The sequence below is a fragment of the Oryzias melastigma genome, linkage group LG14 (assembly GCF_002922805.2).
Source record: "Oryzias melastigma strain HK-1 linkage group LG14, ASM292280v2, whole genome shotgun sequence".
NCBI lineage: Eukaryota > Metazoa > Chordata > Actinopteri > Beloniformes > Adrianichthyidae > Oryzias > Oryzias melastigma.
The window spans coordinates 18976334-18995265 of NC_050525.1; the positions used below are offsets into that span (position 1 = coordinate 18976334).

The window sequence follows — 18932 nt, forward strand, 5'->3', positions numbered from 1 at the left end:
ATTTCGCAAGTAATTGTCTAAAAAAAAAATCACTGGGACCAACTGGATTGACAAGCTCTGGAAACCAGTAGTTCAGCTAATCACCACAAGAGGCGCTGTTGAGAAGTCTTGCATGGGTACGTTTAAAAATGCCACCAGGGAGAGCCGGTGATCACAATTAATTTGACTGAAATTATATTTTTCCGATACTTTCTTAGGATTATTATAGTTAAATTATATTAGGTAGTTGTGTTACCATTTAAGAAATTGTAGGTACGTATCAGCAAGGTCCAGGCATTTCCTTTATTCGCATTTTGTTTCCGCTTCCACGTGACTTACGACAATACGTGAGCTCTATCAACAAGCGTACCACTTTCATTGACAGAAATGGCCACCACGGAAGTGGGTAAGCGAATTCATTGCTCGCTTTCTTTTTATGAGTGTTTTATTTTTAAATGAAAGTTTGTTCAATTGAATGTTTTCTGTTACATGCTGAGATATTGCTAGAAGATGTACCGGTTAGAAGTTCCGCCGTTTTTGTCTTGTTTTGACACCCTAATGCTAACAGCTAATTTGTTAGCTACACATGCACTGCCTGGTCTGTCACAGTTCACCGTTTATTCTAACATATTTATTTGTCTTCCTAACATTTTAAAGTTTCTAATAAGTAAACAATGAAGGCAATAACTCTCCAGATGTAGGTTATAATGATATCTGGCCGTTTTATCATTAATCACAGCAATACATTTTGATTCAATGTGGATTTTCTTGTATATATTTTAGAGCTGTAAGATTTAGTAGTTTTTATTTTTATTATTTGCACTTAATTGTACATATATTTAGATGTAAAATACTGAGCATTTGCTGTTATAAAAGCAAACTGGTTAAAGAAATATAGATGAAATATGTAAGTTTCTTTTAAAAACCAAAGAAATTTGTCAACAAATTGCTGTCTTTTGTTTATATTGGGAAAAACAATTAATGAGCCTTAGAAAAATAAGCAAAAACAATGTACTTATGACTTTTTTTTTTTTCTCAGAGCGCAGACGAGGTCAGCTCGCTGCCCTGTCCATAGCGGTCGTGGTCATCATCGTTGGGGTTCCCCTATGGTGGCGAACCACTGAAACGTACCGCGCCTGGTTACCTTTCAGCCAGATAACAGACCTATCAAAACTGCAGGTCTGTTTGTGTTCCCCGAACTCCTTCATTCCAGGTAATCTATTTTACTTTAAAAAATGTTTTATTTCTGTTTGCAGCTGCATTTAAGTGCTGATGTGGAAGTTGTGTTTGCGCGGGGGACCCTGACACCTGAGCAGCAGAAGCGGGTCCCCCTGACCCAGACGCAGGATGAGGAGCATGCAGTAGATGGTGATGCAATTTAGAATTTTGAAATCATGCAGTCTATACTATAGCAGGATTTTTAACAATTTCTTTCATTTCTAGAGAACACAGTTTTGAGGTATACTCATGAAATAAAGTACCGCACAGCTACGATTATGGAAGAGGATGCTCTGAGCAAGCCCACCGCTGCAGGTGAACTACACATCAAATAGTGTGTTGTGTCGGTGAAACCTTGAGTTTTTACTTCTGTCCGTTGCTATTCCTTTTTCCAGAGGCAGATCTATCTCTGCACATGCTCAGTGAAAGTCCATGTGGTTCTTCAGTGGTGTACGTGATTCCTGAGGTTTCCTCACTGCTACCAGAGGTGAAAGCTCCTCGCACTTTTATTGTAAAAGTAATTTTTCGGTCATTTTAGTCACTTGACTGTAAAGTTAAAATCCTCTTTAGAATGTAAAAGTGTATATTGGTCAACGCCGGACGGCCATGCTCCGCATGGATGCTGAGATGAGAGCAGGAAAGACGGTGGAGCAGCTGCTGGCTGTCCTGAAGCCTCAAATCAAGCAGGTGCTTCAGGTGATGTCTTTTAGCCACACCGACATCACCGCCGCCCTCAGCGACAGGGTCCGCTTCAACCCCGGCGACCAAGAAAGCATGACTCATAGTATGAGGGCCTTCACATCCAGCCCAGGTTGGTTTTTATCCAGTTTGATCACATTTCTTTGAAGTCATGTTCTTTTTTCATATATTCTGTGCTTGTTTTTACCTTCTTTTTAGGCTATGAGATAACTTTCAGTCTGCTGAACCCTGACCCAAAGTCACACCGGCTCCATTGGGACATAGAAGGTGCTGTTCAGACTTACATCCAGCCTTTTCTTACTAAACTGTCTCCTGTGGCCAACTTCAGCGTGGACTCTCAGGTATGAGAGGCAGCGCTACACAAAGTGCAGATTCATCAAGATAGTCGCTTTATTCTTCATTTGCTTTGAACAGATGCTACACTATGCTATGCTGGGCGTCAACCCACGCTACAACAACGAACGTGGTGCTTATATACTTCACGCCGACAGCCTTGCACATGTCATCAACCCAGTGGAGGCCAGACTTGGTAAAACTACTATTACTTGAAAATACGGATGATACAAAAGAAAAGTTGAGCAGTTGTTCATGTTTTTTTGTCTCATTCCACTCCAGGTTCCAATGCTGCTTCTTCCAACCCAGTGCTGAATTTTCTTCTGTATGTGCCCAACGCCCAACATTCACCAATTTACATTCAGGACCACAAGAAAATGGAAGTACCTTCGAATGCATTTCACTCTCCGCGTTGGGGAGGGATTATGGTAAGAATGATTATCTATAAATGACATCGAATGACGTTAAGTCCCACTCCGATCATCTTTTGATCTATTTTTAAAGCGGTCCCAGTGGTCGCTTAAATATAATTATGCCGTTTTCAATCAAAATCAAAAGACGTGTCGTCTTCTAGGACACAGGGAGCTTGTTGCCCGCCTTCCATATATTTAATGTCAAATAATCTTTTTTTTTTTTTCAAACTGCATTTTTCCACCTGCTCCTGATTCACAACAGTTTTAATAAAGAAATACTCAGAAATGTAATTTTGAGCTCAATTTTCTTTATTTATAAAGAAAAATGCCACAAGAACATACTGAAAACACCAAAAACACAATTCTCATATGAATGGGCTTTTAACAGGACGTCATATTTTTACTTACTTTACCTATGTACCTAAACTGTTCTCCCGTTAATTAGAACTGGAAAATTTCAAGCAATCAAAACAGAAAAGTGCTAAAGAAGAAAAACAAAAGAAATATGTATTAACATAATTTATATGTTTAGATATCAATTAATTGATACGATTAATCAGGATTTGATTAGAGAATTAAAAATTGAAAAGTGAAACAAGATACTCTTCCATATAAATACGTTTACATACGTGCTATAATTACTCTTAATCATAAGTAGACTTATTTACGGAAGCCAAAAACGACCTGCCCTACTTTTTTGTTTTTTGTATCGTTTTCATTTTATAACGAGATAATAAAGAACAAAGAATGAGGCGTCCTCGTCTCCTTTTCCCGCACGGAGACTCAGACTTTCCTGATTTAAGTCTCTTTATTTTGTGGTTAACACCAAAATACAGTAGTAGAAAACACTCCCTAAAAGTTTTTTTTGTATATTTTTTATTTATTAGTGGACCTGTGCTCTTTAAAATTCTTCATTCTGTCTCATACACCAGCCACCGTCCCTTTATTTCCCTAAAACCTCCAAACAAACAAGTTGATCGACAGAACCCAGGGCTGACAAGGATCTATCTGCGCATGGTGCGTTCACTGAACTCTAGACATCAGTGGACCCAAACAGTCACTCACCCCAACTCAGTCTACTACAATACTTTTGTCATTTTTACACAATCCGCAGCAAAAAAAAAAAAAAAAAAAATTTTATCAGAAATAAATCTCGACACCATTCCATCAATAAGGGATATATGGATCAGTGCTGGTGTTTGACATTTTCTCTGATAAACGGCTTCGTTTTGCTGCTGATGTCAGTGAATGCACCATGCGGAAACTATCGTCGGCCCTGGGTTCTGTCAATCAACCTGTTTGTTTAGGGGTTTTAGGGATATAAAGGGACGGAGGATAGTGCATGAGGCAGAATTAAGCCGTCTGAGGAGCGTAGATCCACTTACTAAAAGCAGCTTTTGGGGAGTGTTTTCTTCTACTGTTTTTGTTGTTGACCACAAAATAAAGAGACTTAAATAAAGTAAAGTCTCAGCGTTTCAGTGCAGGAAGGAGAGAGAGGTTCTTGATTATCTTGTTATAACCAGAAAACAAACTTTTTCTCATTATAAAAAGATAACAAATAAATAAAAAACAATAAATATATAAAACGTTGGGCAGGTTTTTTTAGGCTTCCATACTTATTTGCACTTATACATACAATATAGGACACATTGAAGCAATTAAATGTGAATGTTTTCAACAATAGTTTATTTTTTGCTTGAAAATTAGTGGGAGGAAGCGAATTTATGTAAAGTAATCTCACCTCTAACTTCTAATTAGAGCTATATATAGTCTACACATTTTAAAGACAAAAAAATCCCATCACATAAAGTCAAACATTTACATTTTTGCTTTTTCCCTGCTAGATTTTTATTTAATCTAATACTTCTGGAACATGTAGAAATATCTTGAAGTAAATGTCATATATTTGCTTTGTTAGGTATATAATGTCAAAAATCTCTATGGACCAGAGCCAGAGTTTCCTGTCGACATCGACATCAACATGGCTGAAGTCATGGGCGTTTTCCTGACACAACTACGGTAAAAATGTTCTTCCTCTGAGGCAGATCCTCCACTGCTTCACACTAGAACGCGTCCCGTCTTTTTCAGGCTGTTAGTGGGGATGCAGTCGTCCCCTCCCCCCCCAGGCTTCTCGGTGGCCCCGTGCGGCAGCGTAGGACTGGCTGACTGGGAGCTGGACCGTCTCATGTGGAGTCGGAGTGTGGAAAACATCGCCACGGCAACCACAACCATCACTTCTCTGGCACAGCTGTTGGACCAGATAGGAAACATCGTCATCAACGACAACATCGCCCAGCAGGTATCCCCAGCTGTAGAAACTGTTCTTTCACTGTACTGTTTATTTAAATCTGCTTCTGCAGGAGGGGGTTGAAACTTAGCCCTCTGATTTTCAGAGAAACCAAGATTTTTTTAGATTATTATTTAAACTTTGAGAGAAATTTACTGAATGTAAAATATAAAACTTTGTAAATTCTGTCTCTGTAGTTAACAGTACTTTGAAAGTTTTATTGCAACTTCTATGAAAATTAGGATGTTAGAGCATATAGAAGGGGTGTTATTGAGTTTTTTTTTAATAAATAGAACATTAAAGGGTAACCAAACAGGGATGTTGGAGACTGACTCCACCCACAGCCGAAATTTGAAAACCCAGTCGGGGGGGGCTGGGGAACAGGACTGTTATCATTAGTGGAGCTGCAGATCATGATGTGGGAGACTTCTGAAACTTACATCTCAAAATTTAACTGTAATACCTCTATTCAGCCTTTAGGAGGCACCACACAGACGGTTTTGACTATCTTTTCAAGAATTAAGCAATTTTTTGTAATTTATTAAAAATTTGGCAATGACTAACAGACAACACTTTTAAAGCCCCATTTATAGAGGTCAACAGACAAAATAAGTCAATCTAGAGTTTGGTTACCCTTTAAAGTCCCACTCCGATCATATTTTAACTATTTTAAAAGTGTTCAGTGTTATCCAAATGTATTTATGCAGTTTTAAGACCCCCAAAAAACTTTTCTGAAGACCAGAAATAAAATTCACCTCCGAGTTGTAGCGCAAAGCAATTCCAACTAGGGCTGCCACAAGCGATTATTGCAATAGGCGACTAATCACCGATTATTTTTTCCGATTAGTCGACTAATCGGGTCATGCGCAAACTGGATGTAAAGCACACATCTTAACCTTCAATAGCTTTAAACTCACTAAATACCAGATATATAGCATTACCTGCAATAATGCTAGTGTGAATGCTGTAAGCTGAATTTGGTAGCTGAAGATGCTAGTACTGATAGCTGAAGATGCTGAAATTGATAGCTAAAATAACTGAAAGCCATCTAAAATATTAAACTCAAAACTAGCCTAAAAAACTGAAAAAAAATCCTAGATTAGCCAAAATAGCTAGCACGCAGCTGAAATATTAGCTAAACTCTAAAATAGCCTGAAAAACATAAATAAAGCCTAAATTAGCCAAAATAGCTAGCATGCAGCTGATATATTAGCTAAAGTCAAAATTAGCCTAAAAAACAAAAAAAATCCTAAATTGGCCAAAATAGCTAGCACGCATCTGAAATATTAGCTAAACTCCAAATTTGCCTATTTTTTTTTACAAATCCCACATTAGCTAAAATAGCTAGCATGTTGCTGAAATATTAGCTAAACTCGAAATTAGCTTAAAAACTGAAAAAAAATCATAAATTAGCCAAAATAGCTAGCACATAGCTGAAATATTAGCTAAACTCCAAAATAGGCTAAAATATTTTTTTAAAAATCCATCACTAGCTAAAATAGCTAGCATGCAGCTAACATATTAGCTAAACTACAAATTAGCCTAAATAACTGAAAAAAATTCCTAAATTAGCCAAAAAAGCTAGCATGCAGCTGAAATATTTGCTAAACTCCAAAATAGCCCCCAAAAACATAAATCCCAAAATATTCCAAAAAGCTAGCAGAATGCCATCTGACTCCATATAACATAAAGTAACAACTAATCGACTATTACATTTGTCGTCGACTCCTTTAATAGTCGATTAGTCATCGATTAGTTGACTAATCGTGGCAGCCCTAATTCCAACCCCCCCATCTACTCCCCGTTGCTGAGAACTCTCTGTTTACACTCCTTCCTGCTAGTTTAGAGCTCCTCACACCCTGAACGTAACTTTAGCAAGAAAATGGTGAGCAATATTGGAGCTATCTAGGGTTGTAGGGGGAACTGATTTAGCGATATATCGCAATATTTTTGTTTTGCGATACTTGCACTTACAGTGGGAGTTCTGTGTTTGTCTCTCAGGTGTCCAGTGCCGTCACGTCTGTGCAGCTGGCTGTGGCCGAGCTGGAGGCCGGGAACCTCGGCTTTGCCCTGCAGTACAGCAAAGAGGCCATCTTGGCGTCTGAGAAAGCCTTCTTCGACCCCTCGCTTCTCCATCTCCTCTACTTCCCCGACGACCAGAAATTTGCCATCTACATTCCCCTCTTCCTGCCCATGTGTGTGCCCATTTTGTTGTCGCTGCTGAAGATAGCTTCTGAGGTCAGACAACGGTACAGAGAAAAGCAAGCCAAGAAGGACTGAGAGACACTTGAGCTGCAGAAACTTTAATGAACAAAAAAACAAAAAACACTGGTGAACAAACATTTTTGTTTGTAGCTTTTACATGAAATGCAAGCATGGAGAATGTTTTTTTTTTCTACCAAACTGAGGTTAACTTCTCACTTTTTTCCAAGAGGTTTGAAAGGAAAAGCTGCTGTATGTGTTAAAATGATTAAATGCTTTATTTGTAATGTTTTATATTTGAGCAGTTCTTCTAAGTTGTTTGGAAATAAACAAAAGTTTGAGTTTCTCACACCATTTGTCGCATTAAATCAGATGGAATATTTATATATATATATATATATATTTTATTTGCACTATGTCAACCATAAATGTGAAAGGAAACAAGTTTTTATTATGAATAATTGAAAACAAACTGTCATGGAAAACATACCGGACACATAAAAATAAAAAAGGTTATTATTATAATAAAGGTTATTATTACAATTATTGCTTAAATAAATGTATCAGTTTATTTTACAGGAATATTGCACATTAAAAAGCTCTCTGCAAATGCACCAAAGTGCATAGTATACATGTATACATACAACAATAAAATGAAAAACAACAAAAAAGATAATTTATGTTAACATAAAATTAAGATAGGGGTCTACTAATTGGAAATACATTCAAAAAGTTTGAATCATCTCAATGTTTTGATTAATTTGTGATAGTGTTTTTTTTTTTTTGGAGGCCAAATATTTTTTATTTACTTTTTTAGTAATGGAACGTTACTCTTTTTGCATGTAATATTTTGCTAAAATTATAAAGATTGTTCTATGTTTGTGGCATTGAATAAAAAAACGTTTGGGATTTATCTGTAGTAACCAGCTCCGCTCAACAGAGGGCGCTAAGATCCGCTTTAAGACGTTCCTCTTGTTCCACAGACAAAGAAGAAACAGAAGCGCGGATGTTTGCAGAGGTTTCGATTAGCTAAGTCTAGTAGCGTTTAATGTCTTCTTCGCCTTTTCTGCGTCTACTTTGAGGGCTGCTAATTCACTTTGTTGTGAATTAGAGCTTATCCGTGTAGACCCACGTTTCAGTAAATATCAGGGAAAAGTGGTTTAGCATAAATATCTTCCGAAGAATCTCCGGTAGCGGCAAACCTTTATCTCGGCTAGCTTTAGCTTTGTTTGCGTTATCATGTCCGGAGGACTCGTTCGAGGACCCGCGGGAAGTAACGATTGTCGGATATATGTTGGGAATCTTCCCCCCGACATTCGCTCCAAAGACGTGGAGGATTTGTTTTACAAATATGGATCAATTCGTGACATTGATCTGAAAAACCGCCGGGGAGGACCGCCTTTTGCCTTTGTGCAGTTCGAGGATCCGAGGTGAGCGGTTGCACTCCGCCACGTTTTAGCGCCTCAGTTAGCTAGCTACACCCACAGCTAGTTTTACAAAAGACAAGTTCCAGTCCTACAGGTTTTACCTTTTTAAAATTTTTATTAGTTGGGGGGATTTGTAAAAGCTTATATTTCGTATCTGCTGCTTCCGTGCGGCTCTTTTAAAACAATTTCAAAGAGGGAGGGGAGGAGTTTCCAGACCTAATCTTAAGTGAGGCCTGCTTACGGAAACTCGTGTTTGCCAGTAAACGTGTCTCAACTTGGCTAAATGGCAGTAATAATAGAAATAATATAAGCCGCTTGAAGCTGAACCACAATTTTTTAGCTATATTTATTTATTTATTAACTTTAAATTTTCAAGTTGGCCTTTATTTTTAATTTCTGCTTTGTAGTAAAACCTGCATGTGCTGGTTGCTACCTGCACCACTAGATCACTCTGAATTTTGAAAGCAACTTTCAAAGAAACTACTTTTATTTTAATATTAAATACGTACAATTGGTATTATTGAGACGATTAAAGACGGAATTTAATTCAATATTAAAAATAAAAATAAATAAATATTAGTAGTTTGGAAGGCACAGTATTTGCTTATTACTAAAAATAACCACTAAGACAACGACTACCTCAAGCATCTTTAGTATAAATACTTGACAGCTTTTGAAAAAAAATCATATTCACGTGTCATGTAGTTTGTTAAAAATCCACTCCAATGAAAACTGTGTTTTTAACATGTTCTCAAATACATATAAATAATAAAATTCAATTTGTGAAGGGTTGCCGCAAAAACTGTCTTAGAATTCGACACATTTTGATTTTGGCTAAATTAAACGGCATAATTATAATTAATTCCAGTGGGAACACTTTTGAAATAGATCAAAAGATGGTTAGAGTCGGACTTTTGGTGCAAATATTTGAGTAATATAGCAGCATCCTATGTGTATTTGGATTTGAATGTGTGTTATAATTTATCTACTTTTTTAAAATCAATTTATGACTAAATATCCTAATTCTTAAAAAAAAATCAGCATTTATAGTTGAGCATAAAAGAACAAAATAAAATTAAAATATTTTTGACAATTTGTCATAATTTTTCTTTTTAATGGTTGTTTTATTGTAATATATTTTTTTTTATTAATTAATTTTTTTGCTCAACAGGGACGCTGAGGATGCTGTGTACGGAAGAGATGGTTACGATTATGATGGTTACCGTCTGCGTGTGGAGTTTCCGAGAAGTGGGAGGGGAGGTGGTGGCGGCGGCGGTGGTGGTGGCGGCGGCGGCGGAGGTGGAGGAATGGGCCCGCCAAGGGGGAGGTATGGTCCCCCCTCTCGGCGCTCCGAGAACAGGGTGATTGTGTCAGGTGGGTGCTGTTTTCCTCTGCCTCATGTGTCAAACACCATAAATTGTGTTTTGCTAACATCTAAATCACCTTCTTTCCCTTCAGGTCTTCCCCCCAGTGGGAGCTGGCAGGACCTGAAGGATCACATGCGGGAGGCAGGTGATGTATGTTATGCTGATGTGTACCGTGATGGCACTGGAGTGGTGGAGTTTGTGCGCAAGGAAGATATGACGTACGCTGTGCGTAAATTGGATAACACAAAGTTCCGCTCCCATGAGGTACGTAACAAATGAAAGGCTGACACTAACTTTAAAATGGCTTTTAGGATCATGTCAGGAATTAAAAAATAATATGAGTGAAGGAAGAAAAGGAGTGTGGAAATGATTCTCTAGTAAGTAAAGCTACCTTTAGCTTGGTTTTTATTTATTTTGATGTGTGGGCGTGTAATCCAAACAAATCTGCCAACTCCACAAAGATTTGTATTTGCAGAGGCTTGCAAGTTAATTTTAAATGGATATTTATACCATAAAATGGGACGCCATGGTGTGACGAATTCAATACCTGTCTTTTATGCAACTTTTGTTTAATTGAGCCTTGTTTGGGGTCACAAATGTAAGAAAATATGAACGCAGATCATATTTTAGATTTTAAATCTTAGAGAAAGCAATTGTACCGTCACTAATTTCCACAGTTGTTGCACAAACTACAAGTGTTTGACTTTTACGACGATATTTGTCACTTCTGGTGATGCTTGTTTTTTCCCTTTCAATGCAAAAAGATCACATTTTGATGGAACTTTCTTCTGAAAATGGGAAAAAATTCAGAAGCATCCTTTGTGTTTTCACAAAGATGCAGCATTTACAATTTTGTGCTCCTCATTTTTATGTAGAAGATGGATGTCACCCTGTAAACACACCCTGATTATGTCAGTTAAAACCCCATTAAAATCAGTTTAATCCTTTACTGGAGAATATTTTGAGGCGCATGTGTTAAATTGTGACATTTCAGGTTTGATGTAAAAATAACCATTACCTTTCTACTTTTATTCACATCCAAAGAAACTCAAAAGAAACTGATGATTTGCATTGTGTTGGATTTGGAGTCCATGTTAAATCAATCCTGTCTTTATTTTTAAAGCTGTACAAACATGTTTTTATGTGTATGATGTGTTGAGCCTGAAGGAAAGGGCAGAACCGTGAGGATCTCTGACTAACAGGCTCAAACTCTTTCTGGTGAGTCTTGTTGTTGTCTATCCAAGGTGAACATTGTTGTGTTTGTGTATAGGGAGAGACGGCCTACATCCGTGTGAAGATGGACGGCCCTCGCAGCCCCAGCTACGGTCGCTCTCGCTCTCGTAGCCGCAGTCGAAGCCGGAGCAAGAGCCGATCTCGCAGCTACTCCCCACGCCGCAACCGAGCCTCTCCCCGTTACTCGCCGCGGCGCTCCAACTCCCGCTCGCGATCACGTTCCCGTTCTCGCTCCCGCTCACGTTCTCGCTCCCGCACCTAAACGTTTGGAAGCGGCGACGTGCCTGAGAGGCGGAGACGAAAGCGTTCCCCAATAAATCTTGTGTTCTCCTGGAGGATCATCTCATGACACCCGTGTTCCATCATGTTGTCTGTTTTCTTTTTCCTCACACTTTTTGAGTTCATTTCCTTTGTTTTCCTTTATTTTGGAGACTTGTTTATATGACCCATTTGACTTTCTCCCCTAGAGTCCCCTCACAAAAACATGATTTCTGTTGTCCATCTCTTTCATTCTGCAGTACACTTCTCCTGGCTGTCCATCTGAAATTCTTATTTCTTTTTGCTTTTTTGCCTCTCCTTAGCAACCACAAATGTCCTTTGACCTTCTTGTGTGTTTCTCTGTAGAGTTCAGAGGAACAGGATAGGATGGGAAGAGAGGAAACAGTTCATGTTAAGATAAACAGGAGGAGGAGGAGTCAAATATGGCACCAATGGTATGATGGCTGTGCCTTGTAAACTGTGAAATCTGCATTATGAGGCTTTTGTGACTTTTTTTTTTAACACCCACTTTCCAGTAGATTGCTGTTGAATGTTACAGTAAATCATGTTGTGTTCGGAAGACTCTAAGGTTGTTAATTTTTTTGTTTTACTTTTTTTTTCATCTTTGTATTTTCAAAGTAACTTTGGGCTTAAATTTAGATAACGCCCTTTAAGTTTTATCCCCCGAAGTAAACTCCCTGGTAGCTGCATTTATTAAATGAATTTTATTTTGAAGGTGTGATTCTAACTCACCTCCTTCTCTTTGCTGCTGGTATTCTAAAGGTTTGGACTGGGCTCATTGTCTCCCCATTCCGGAGCTGGATCAGGATTCAGGATCAGATTAGGATTAGGCTTCAGGATGGATACATGGAGCACGACCCTGGCCCTGTCCACATAACCCTGGCATACCGGAATCGTTTCTTTTTTGTAGCCTAATCAAAAGAAATTTGGCCCTTCTTTAAAAAAAAAAAAAAGATTCCATCTATATCTTTGAAACAACAAAGGTGCAATTACTGACGGAATGAGGAGGAATTATATTCAAGCGATTTGTAATTTGATAAGAGGAGCAAAGCTTGGATCAGATCCAGGAGGAGGTCTGGAAGTGGCAGGATGGATCTCCACACGGAAGGAGAGCGGTAAATAGCGGGAAACCTTTGACAGCAGTAGAGGGAGGGGGGCGGGGGGCATGGAAATGTCTAAGGAATGTCACATTTAATGTGTTTTGTTTGTTTTTCCCCATTTAGGCCTTTTTTATAAATAGGTAAAACATCATTTTTTCCCCTTGACTCTTGTCTCCAGTATTTCAAAGCTTTATTCTCTTTTAATAAAACATTGAGTAACACTACAGGTGTTTGTTCACTTTCTCCAGCATACCAAGACACAGACGTACATTAAATGATGAACTTATGTAGACATTCCTTCTAAAATTTATTTTTTAAATCTGGTCTGGTTTCATTAAAAAAAAAACCTTTTGGACTAAATTTTTGATGATTAACTGAAGCTAGAATTTAGATGTTTTTCCCAAATTTTCATGTTTTATTAAAATAGCATTAGTTTGCATTTTTAAAACAACCTTTAAAGTGTAAAGTGAAAATCAAAAAAAGTTTGAGGCATTAAAATGGAACAGTAAGCAAAAAGAGAAAAGATGGTAAAAAATAATTGTATAAACAAAGGTAAGGGCAGAAATTGAATAAAAATATTTAATTTAGTTAAATTTGAAGTTTGACTGATTTAACAAAAACCCTGCAAAAACAAGTCTGTTTTAAGTGAAGATCTAAAACCTGAAAAGACTTGGAAATCTAATTTAGGTGAATCTACTACAAATGCTCTGTCCTAGATTTGAGTTTAGGAGTAGATGTATGGGAGCCTGCAAGGTCAATTTTAAATGCTTTAGCAGATAACTCAAGCACATGAGCAGTATGCTGGCAATGTGTTTTACCAAGATGTTATAAAATGTAGAATAATGTGCCCATACATAAACTAAAAAAGAACAACTTTAAAATATAGTTACTGATTTAATGTGAAATTAAACAAAGCAAGTGAAATGTTGCTTAATTTTTTTGTACTACACTGATGATTAAATCCTAGCAGTCTTTGTTATAAAAATAAAAACGAGGCCTTCTAAATCTTTAAAGAAATGTTGGAAATATGTCTAATCTAAATGCTATAAACATTCTGGAAGCAATTACAACACAATTAATACACATATTTTACTATATTTTCTAATAAATACCTAAATTTGTGAATGTAACTGCACCATTTTAGCTTAGAAGACAACAGTCACATTTTTTAAATCTTCTACCTTCAGATGAGATAAACATTTATTTGAGTAAAAAAAACTTTGCATTTTACTAACAGGTCTGTGTTGGCCTCAATGAGCAAGAAAATTATAAGTATTTAGATAAAAGCCTGACAGGAATTATAGCCAATCACTTTAATGTGTTGAACTTTAGTGTAAAGTAAAGTTAACTGCTTCTCGGTTAAAACAAAAATAATTTCCTTCAATCAAAGTGGCACCATTTGTTGTGTTGTTGAAAATCCAGTGTTTTCCTGTCTAAATGATGCCTTTGTCCAGCAAACATTTATATGTAGGATGAATGCCAAATGCCAAACATTTTCTTTTAATTCCAAACAACTTTTTCTGTCACTGAACCTTTCTTTGGTTTTTATTTGGAAGAATTAAGTTTGAAGAAACAATCTTGTCGGCCACTATAAAAGTGAGTTCATTCCAGCGTTTTGTAACAGGTGGTAAGACCACACATAGCCACGACAGCCAGGCTGGTTCTCAGCCTGTTCGCATGTTGCTATGGATGTCATCAGGCAGCATTTGATGCAAGACAGACAATGGGGATGTGTTGAGGATTTGGAAGTTCTGGTCACTCTACAATGCATGTTACAATAGGAAGATCGTTAAGAGGGAAGTAAACATACTTTCTAACTATGTGATTTATTGATAAAGGGCACTGCAAAAAGTAGTTATTTAAGTCTACTATATGTATGGTTGGTCTATATTAAAATAAATTAAGTATAATTGAAGTTAACCTTTATGATGTATATGTTGTAAACTTAAAATGTTCCAATTTAGTTAGTATACTACACAACATGTAGGTAGGTTGTTTACTCATGTATACTAAATGAAATAAGCTATAAGTGTACTACTTTCTTTTAAGGACAAGGGAATTAATATTTTTACTTTAAATATACCCTCACACTGGATAAGTTTTGTTGTTTAGAAACTGATTTTTTTATATTTGTAAAAGGTTCTGACACTAATGAAAATCTAAAAGGTTATCTGATTAAAATAACATTTCGTTTGTTTAAAATATTAATTTTAGCTTTCAAATTTCTATTTCTTACTTTGAATTTAATAGAAATTTGGCCCATCCCTTTAAATTGGTCTCAAAATAAGATTTTAATAGACTGTAAAAAGTATTAAAATCCTCATAATCGAAGGATAAATTGTTATTTTTCCGGCCATACTGGAAACAGTGCATTCTGGGTGGAAATAAAATGCGGGCTTCTGTCCACGAGTGAAAAACCATGGCCACCTGCGTTGAAGATCCAGGGCAGCCAATCACAGAGCAGGACCAAGGTGGAGGGCGGGGCCAACGCACCATGCGTCCTTCCATAAATGAAATAAAATCAGTGCGGCGTCCCGAAACGTTCACCCGAAATTACTGCAACTTTGTAGAGATATAGGTAAGAATTGTGTAGTCGTTTGTTTTTTGGTTTGGTTTGTTTGTTCCCGGAGTGGCTTTTACGCGCACGAGCTTGAGTTCCTCGTGGCTGCTTTTGCTAAAAAAGCTCCATGAAACCCAACGCTGCATCGCCGCAATTCAATACTTTGCTGCTGCTGGCACAAACGGGAACACAGCCACATGAAGGCAATGCCTGCAGGAAAATTCAGACTGTTGTCTAACTAACTGTCAGTTCAGTGACCCTTTCTCCTAGATAAGAGCTGCATTTGTACATTGAAGCCTCCTGACCCGCGTTTAGGTTTTACAAGCAGGGAGTCGTGACTGTAGTTCTCATGGACAGCTCCTATACATTATACTTTGTCCTTTTGCAGTCAAAAGCCCATCATGTCGGACAAGAAGGCGGTAATCAAAAATGCAGACATGTCTGAGGAAATGCAGCAGGATGCAGTGGACTGTGCCATGCAAGCCATGGAGAAGTACAATATCGAGAAGGATATTGCTGCATATGTCAAGAAGGTAAGTTGGGTCTCTGGACAAAACATCTAAATTAATGTTCGTGTTGACTTATTTTATTTTATTTTTTGCAGGAGTTTGACAAAAAATACAACCCAACATGGCACTGCATTGTTGGGAGGAACTTTGGTAGCTATGTGACCCACGAGACGAAGCATTTCATCTACTTCTACTTGGGTCAAGTAGCTATTCTGCTGTTCAAGTCCGGCTGAGATGTAAACCTGCAGCACACTGTACGCCAGCCTCCGCCTTTCTGCAGACATGCTATGTAGTGGTTCCCTGCCAACTCAGTTATTTCATGATGGTAGTGTTGCACTTAGGGGGTGATGTAGTCTGGACTGGTGATCCATCCTTTGGAAGATGTGGAGCTCTCTCTGATGGCTGAACTCCCACTGGATTTATTTATGGCTCGTATGTTTGAATGTTTGCCACGTGCTGATGCACCGAGCCGTCTTGTTCATTTACATCTAGTGATGACTTATTTTAATTGCATTAAGAAGAGCAACAGTTTTTTGTTAAAATGCCTTTCATTTCCCTGTAACAACCAAACTAGATGCCAAAAAAAATGTGCGGTTCCTTAATAAGGGGAGAATGCGTGAACATTCCTGTGTACAATAATTGTGAATATGTTCAGTGTTACTGCTGCTTATAATGGAATGTAACTGTGCTGTCTTGTTTTGGAATATTTTCAATCAACAGCTCAAATGTGAAGCACAACTTGGAGACATTAAAATGGAAAAAATTGCTACAACTGTGTTCCTGACTTTTTCTTTCACTGGTATTAGAAATTATGCACCAGATTGTAAGTTGGTGTAAAAGTAAAGTGACGATTAGAAAAGCAACAATGGAGGTCATCCAGCAGTTTTTGTAAATAATATTTAACATGAATTTAATGTTTGAAAGAAGATGGCTAAGAATGTTGCTATAGAGGATAATGGAATGCTACCTTAGAACTCTAGTGGAGGTTTCTAATGTCGTCATTTTCAGCCAATCAATGGGTGGCTATAGCTGCGTCGCCCCAACCGTCCCGTTCCATTTTTCTATGAACCTACAATGGATGGGGGGCCCTCAAGAGGTATGGGGTCAGTACTGTTTCATGGTTCTATGAAATATTGGACTGGACCGCTCTGTCCAAAGAAGGCTTTATGTTCTGTCAAAGATATTTGTTTTGAAGTGCTCTAGCAAGTTTGTTTCTGTGTGGAAAAACTTGAATATTGATCTTATCCCAACCATTATGAGCTCATGTGCATTTCATTAAAGTATATTTTATTCAGACTTCCAACAATAGTTTTAAATAAATGACCTGCCTCAGGGCTCACCACTGCAAATCATCTGCCTCAATAAAATATGATCTACTGTACTGATTACTTCATAAACTACTCATGTACCGCTCCACATTCTAGAACCTCCTGTTTCTGGGCCTCTCGTCTGGTAACTTAAACCTCAAAATACTTTTATCAAAACAATTATTGTCCCCCCCTTTGAACAAGTCCAAATATCAAGTTTTTTTTATGGTATTATCTATCTGCTGTTTTCATGGCACCAATGCAACTTGCCTCTTATGGGATCAATAGTTTTATTTTATTTTATTTTTAATATATTTCAGTTCAAATATATCTAATATGAGTTGCTCCTCTGATGTTCTCAATCCTGCTGATTCTAATACGCTTGAGGTTTATTTTATTAAGTGTAAATATAAAAATTGCAAGTATACTGTAGTCCACGTAAGTCTATGTTTAGCACAGGAAGTAAACTTACAGTGCAGGATGTAGAGTAGTAATTAGTAACATCATCTTTGGAGATGATGTCCTGTTGGCCTCATCAAGCCAGGACCTCTAGCATGCACTGGAGCGGTTGAGTGTGAAGCGGCTGGAATGTGGGTCAGCACTGCTAAGTCTGAGGCCATGGTTCTTGATTGGAGAAAGGTAGTTTGCCCTCTCTCTGTGGGTGGGGTGCTCCTGCCTCAGGTAGAAGAGTTTAAATGTCTTGGGTCTTGTTCACAAGTGAGGGAAGATCAGAGCGTGAGATGGACAGACAGATTGGTGTGGCATCCACCATTATGCAGTCGTTGAACCGGTCTGTTGTGGTGAAGAGAGAGCCAGAAAGCACTCTATGTCATGACCGAAAGAATGAGGAGGCGAAAAGGTTCTTCCTCCGTTGGGTGGCTGGGCGCTCCCTTAGAAATAAGGTGAGAAGTTCAGTCACATGGAGAGATGTCTGGTCCGGATGCCTCCTGAACTCCTCTCTGGGGAAGTGTTCTGGGCATATCCCACTGGGTGGAGGCTCCAGGGAAGAACCAGGACACGCTGGAGAGACAAGATCTCTCGACTGGTCTGGGAATGTCTTTGGGTCCCCCCAGAGGAGCTGGAGGAAGGGGCCAGGGAGACAGAAGTCTGGGCAACTTTGCTTAGACTGCTGCCCCCGAATTTGGATGAGCAAAAGAAGATAGATGGATATATGGAGTAGTAATTATCCATGTAATGTAGTAATTATACATTTAGTGTAGGAAGGATACATACTGGATATTTCTTCAGACTAAATTGGCACACTTTAAGTTTACAATATAGAAATGTTGTTAGCCTTTTAGCATCCCTTCAGTAGTTGACACAGCGAAACAGCTTTCACAAATTTGTACATTAATTTATTTTTTATTTATTAAGATTTGTTTGGAGTGACTGTGGTGGAGCGGTAGGGTGACCGACATCTGATCGAAAGCTTGCAGGTTTGATTCCCGGCTTGCCCGCCCATGTATCAAAGTGTCCTTGGGCAAGGCAAGAACCTCACATTGCCTCTGATGGAAGGTTGGCGCCAGTGTTTGGCAGCAGAGCCACCACCTTGGGCCTTCGGGGAAGGTAGAAAAACACTATGCAAGTATATACCATTTATGTGTTATTAGTAAAGTACATGCAATATTGCACACAGAATTGATAGTAATAATATTTCATTTCATTTGTTAACTATTTTAAGCAGGATGCCCTTCCTGACACAATTCTATATTTTATCTGGGCTTTGGATTGGCACAGAAGACCCAGACTTGGGGCCCTTTGTCGCTATAGTTAGGCTGTAGTGTGAAGAGTCTTGACTAGGACCCACACTGGATTAAGCTCATTGAGCACCTGGGGAATCAAACCCAGAAGCATACTGCATCACTTTTAGCATAATTATACTTGTAGTACACCTAATAGACTACTTTTTGCTAAGGGCTTGCTCCCGGTAATCTTGTCGCTTCCATTGTGTCCTTTTAATCTACACACAAATACTCTGTCTTGCTATGGCTGATTTTCATTACTTTCCTTCTCAAAACA

At 38.2% G+C, this 18932-nt stretch overlaps 3 protein-coding genes across 4 annotated transcripts; all 3 read left to right on the top strand.

Moving 5' to 3' along the window:
• The first annotated feature begins 142 nt into the window (after window positions 1-142).
• On the top strand, window positions 143-7656 carry pigs (phosphatidylinositol glycan anchor biosynthesis, class S). Its single transcript, XM_024263725.2, has 12 exons — window positions 143-385; window positions 1019-1158; window positions 1236-1347; window positions 1423-1512; window positions 1593-1684; window positions 1768-2008; window positions 2095-2237; window positions 2311-2425; window positions 2512-2657; window positions 4561-4661; window positions 4731-4941; window positions 6931-7656. The coding sequence occupies exons 1-12, from the start codon at window positions 367-369 to the stop codon at window positions 7207-7209; spliced, it is 1689 nt and encodes a 562-aa protein (XP_024119493.1). The 5' UTR covers window positions 143-366; the 3' UTR covers window positions 7210-7656.
• Window positions 7657-7832: 176 nt separating this feature from the next.
• Window positions 7833-12761, top strand: srsf1b (serine and arginine rich splicing factor 1b). Of its 2 annotated transcripts, XR_002918238.2 has the most exons (5): window positions 7833-8561; window positions 9730-9932; window positions 10017-10189; window positions 11196-11871; window positions 12200-12761. XR_002918238.2 is itself a non-coding variant. In XM_024263733.2 (4 exons), the coding sequence occupies exons 1-4, from the start codon at window positions 8371-8373 to the stop codon at window positions 11418-11420; spliced, it is 792 nt and encodes a 263-aa protein (XP_024119501.1). In that variant the 5' UTR covers window positions 7833-8370; the 3' UTR covers window positions 11421-12761. The 2 variants fall into 2 exon arrangements, 1 of the variants encoding a protein (XP_024119501.1); XM_024263733.2 differs by having other exon boundaries at window positions 11196-12761.
• Window positions 12762-14958: 2197 nt separating this feature from the next.
• Window positions 14959-16378, top strand: dynll2b (dynein, light chain, LC8-type 2b). Its single transcript, XM_024263757.1, has 3 exons — window positions 14959-15115; window positions 15486-15630; window positions 15702-16378. Exons 2-3 carry the CDS (start codon window positions 15499-15501, stop codon window positions 15837-15839), a joined length of 270 nt encoding a protein of 89 aa, XP_024119525.1. The 5' UTR covers window positions 14959-15115; window positions 15486-15498; the 3' UTR covers window positions 15840-16378.
• Window positions 16379-18932: the final 2554 nt, after the last annotated feature.

What these genes read in the sequence shown, in the direction of transcription:
- pigs (XM_024263725.2), top strand. An exon ending in ACTTCAGCGTGGACTCTCAG is followed by an intron (nt 2,238 to 2,310) that starts GTATGAGAGGCA and finishes TGCTTTGAACAG; the next exon opens with ATGCTACACTATGCTATGCT. An exon ending in GTTTTCCTGACACAACTACG is followed by an intron (nt 4,662 to 4,730) that starts GTAAAAATGTTC and finishes CGTCTTTTTCAG; the next exon opens with GCTGTTAGTGGGGATGCAGT.
- srsf1b (XM_024263733.2), top strand. Translation starts at nt 8,371, where the DNA reads ATGTCCGGAGGACTCGTTCGAGGACCCGCGGGAAGTAACGATTGTCGG. An exon ending in GTGCAGTTCGAGGATCCGAG is followed by an intron (nt 8,562 to 9,729) that starts GTGAGCGGTTGC and finishes TTTGCTCAACAG; the next exon opens with GGACGCTGAGGATGCTGTGT. An exon ending in CAAAGTTCCGCTCCCATGAG is followed by an intron (nt 10,190 to 11,195) that starts GTACGTAACAAA and finishes GTTTGTGTATAG; the next exon opens with GGAGAGACGGCCTACATCCG.
- dynll2b (XM_024263757.1), top strand. Translation starts at nt 15,499, where the DNA reads ATGTCGGACAAGAAGGCGGTAATCAAAAATGCAGACATGTCTGAGGAA. An exon ending in TTGCTGCATATGTCAAGAAG is followed by an intron (nt 15,631 to 15,701) that starts GTAAGTTGGGTC and finishes TATTTTTTGCAG; the next exon opens with GAGTTTGACAAAAAATACAA.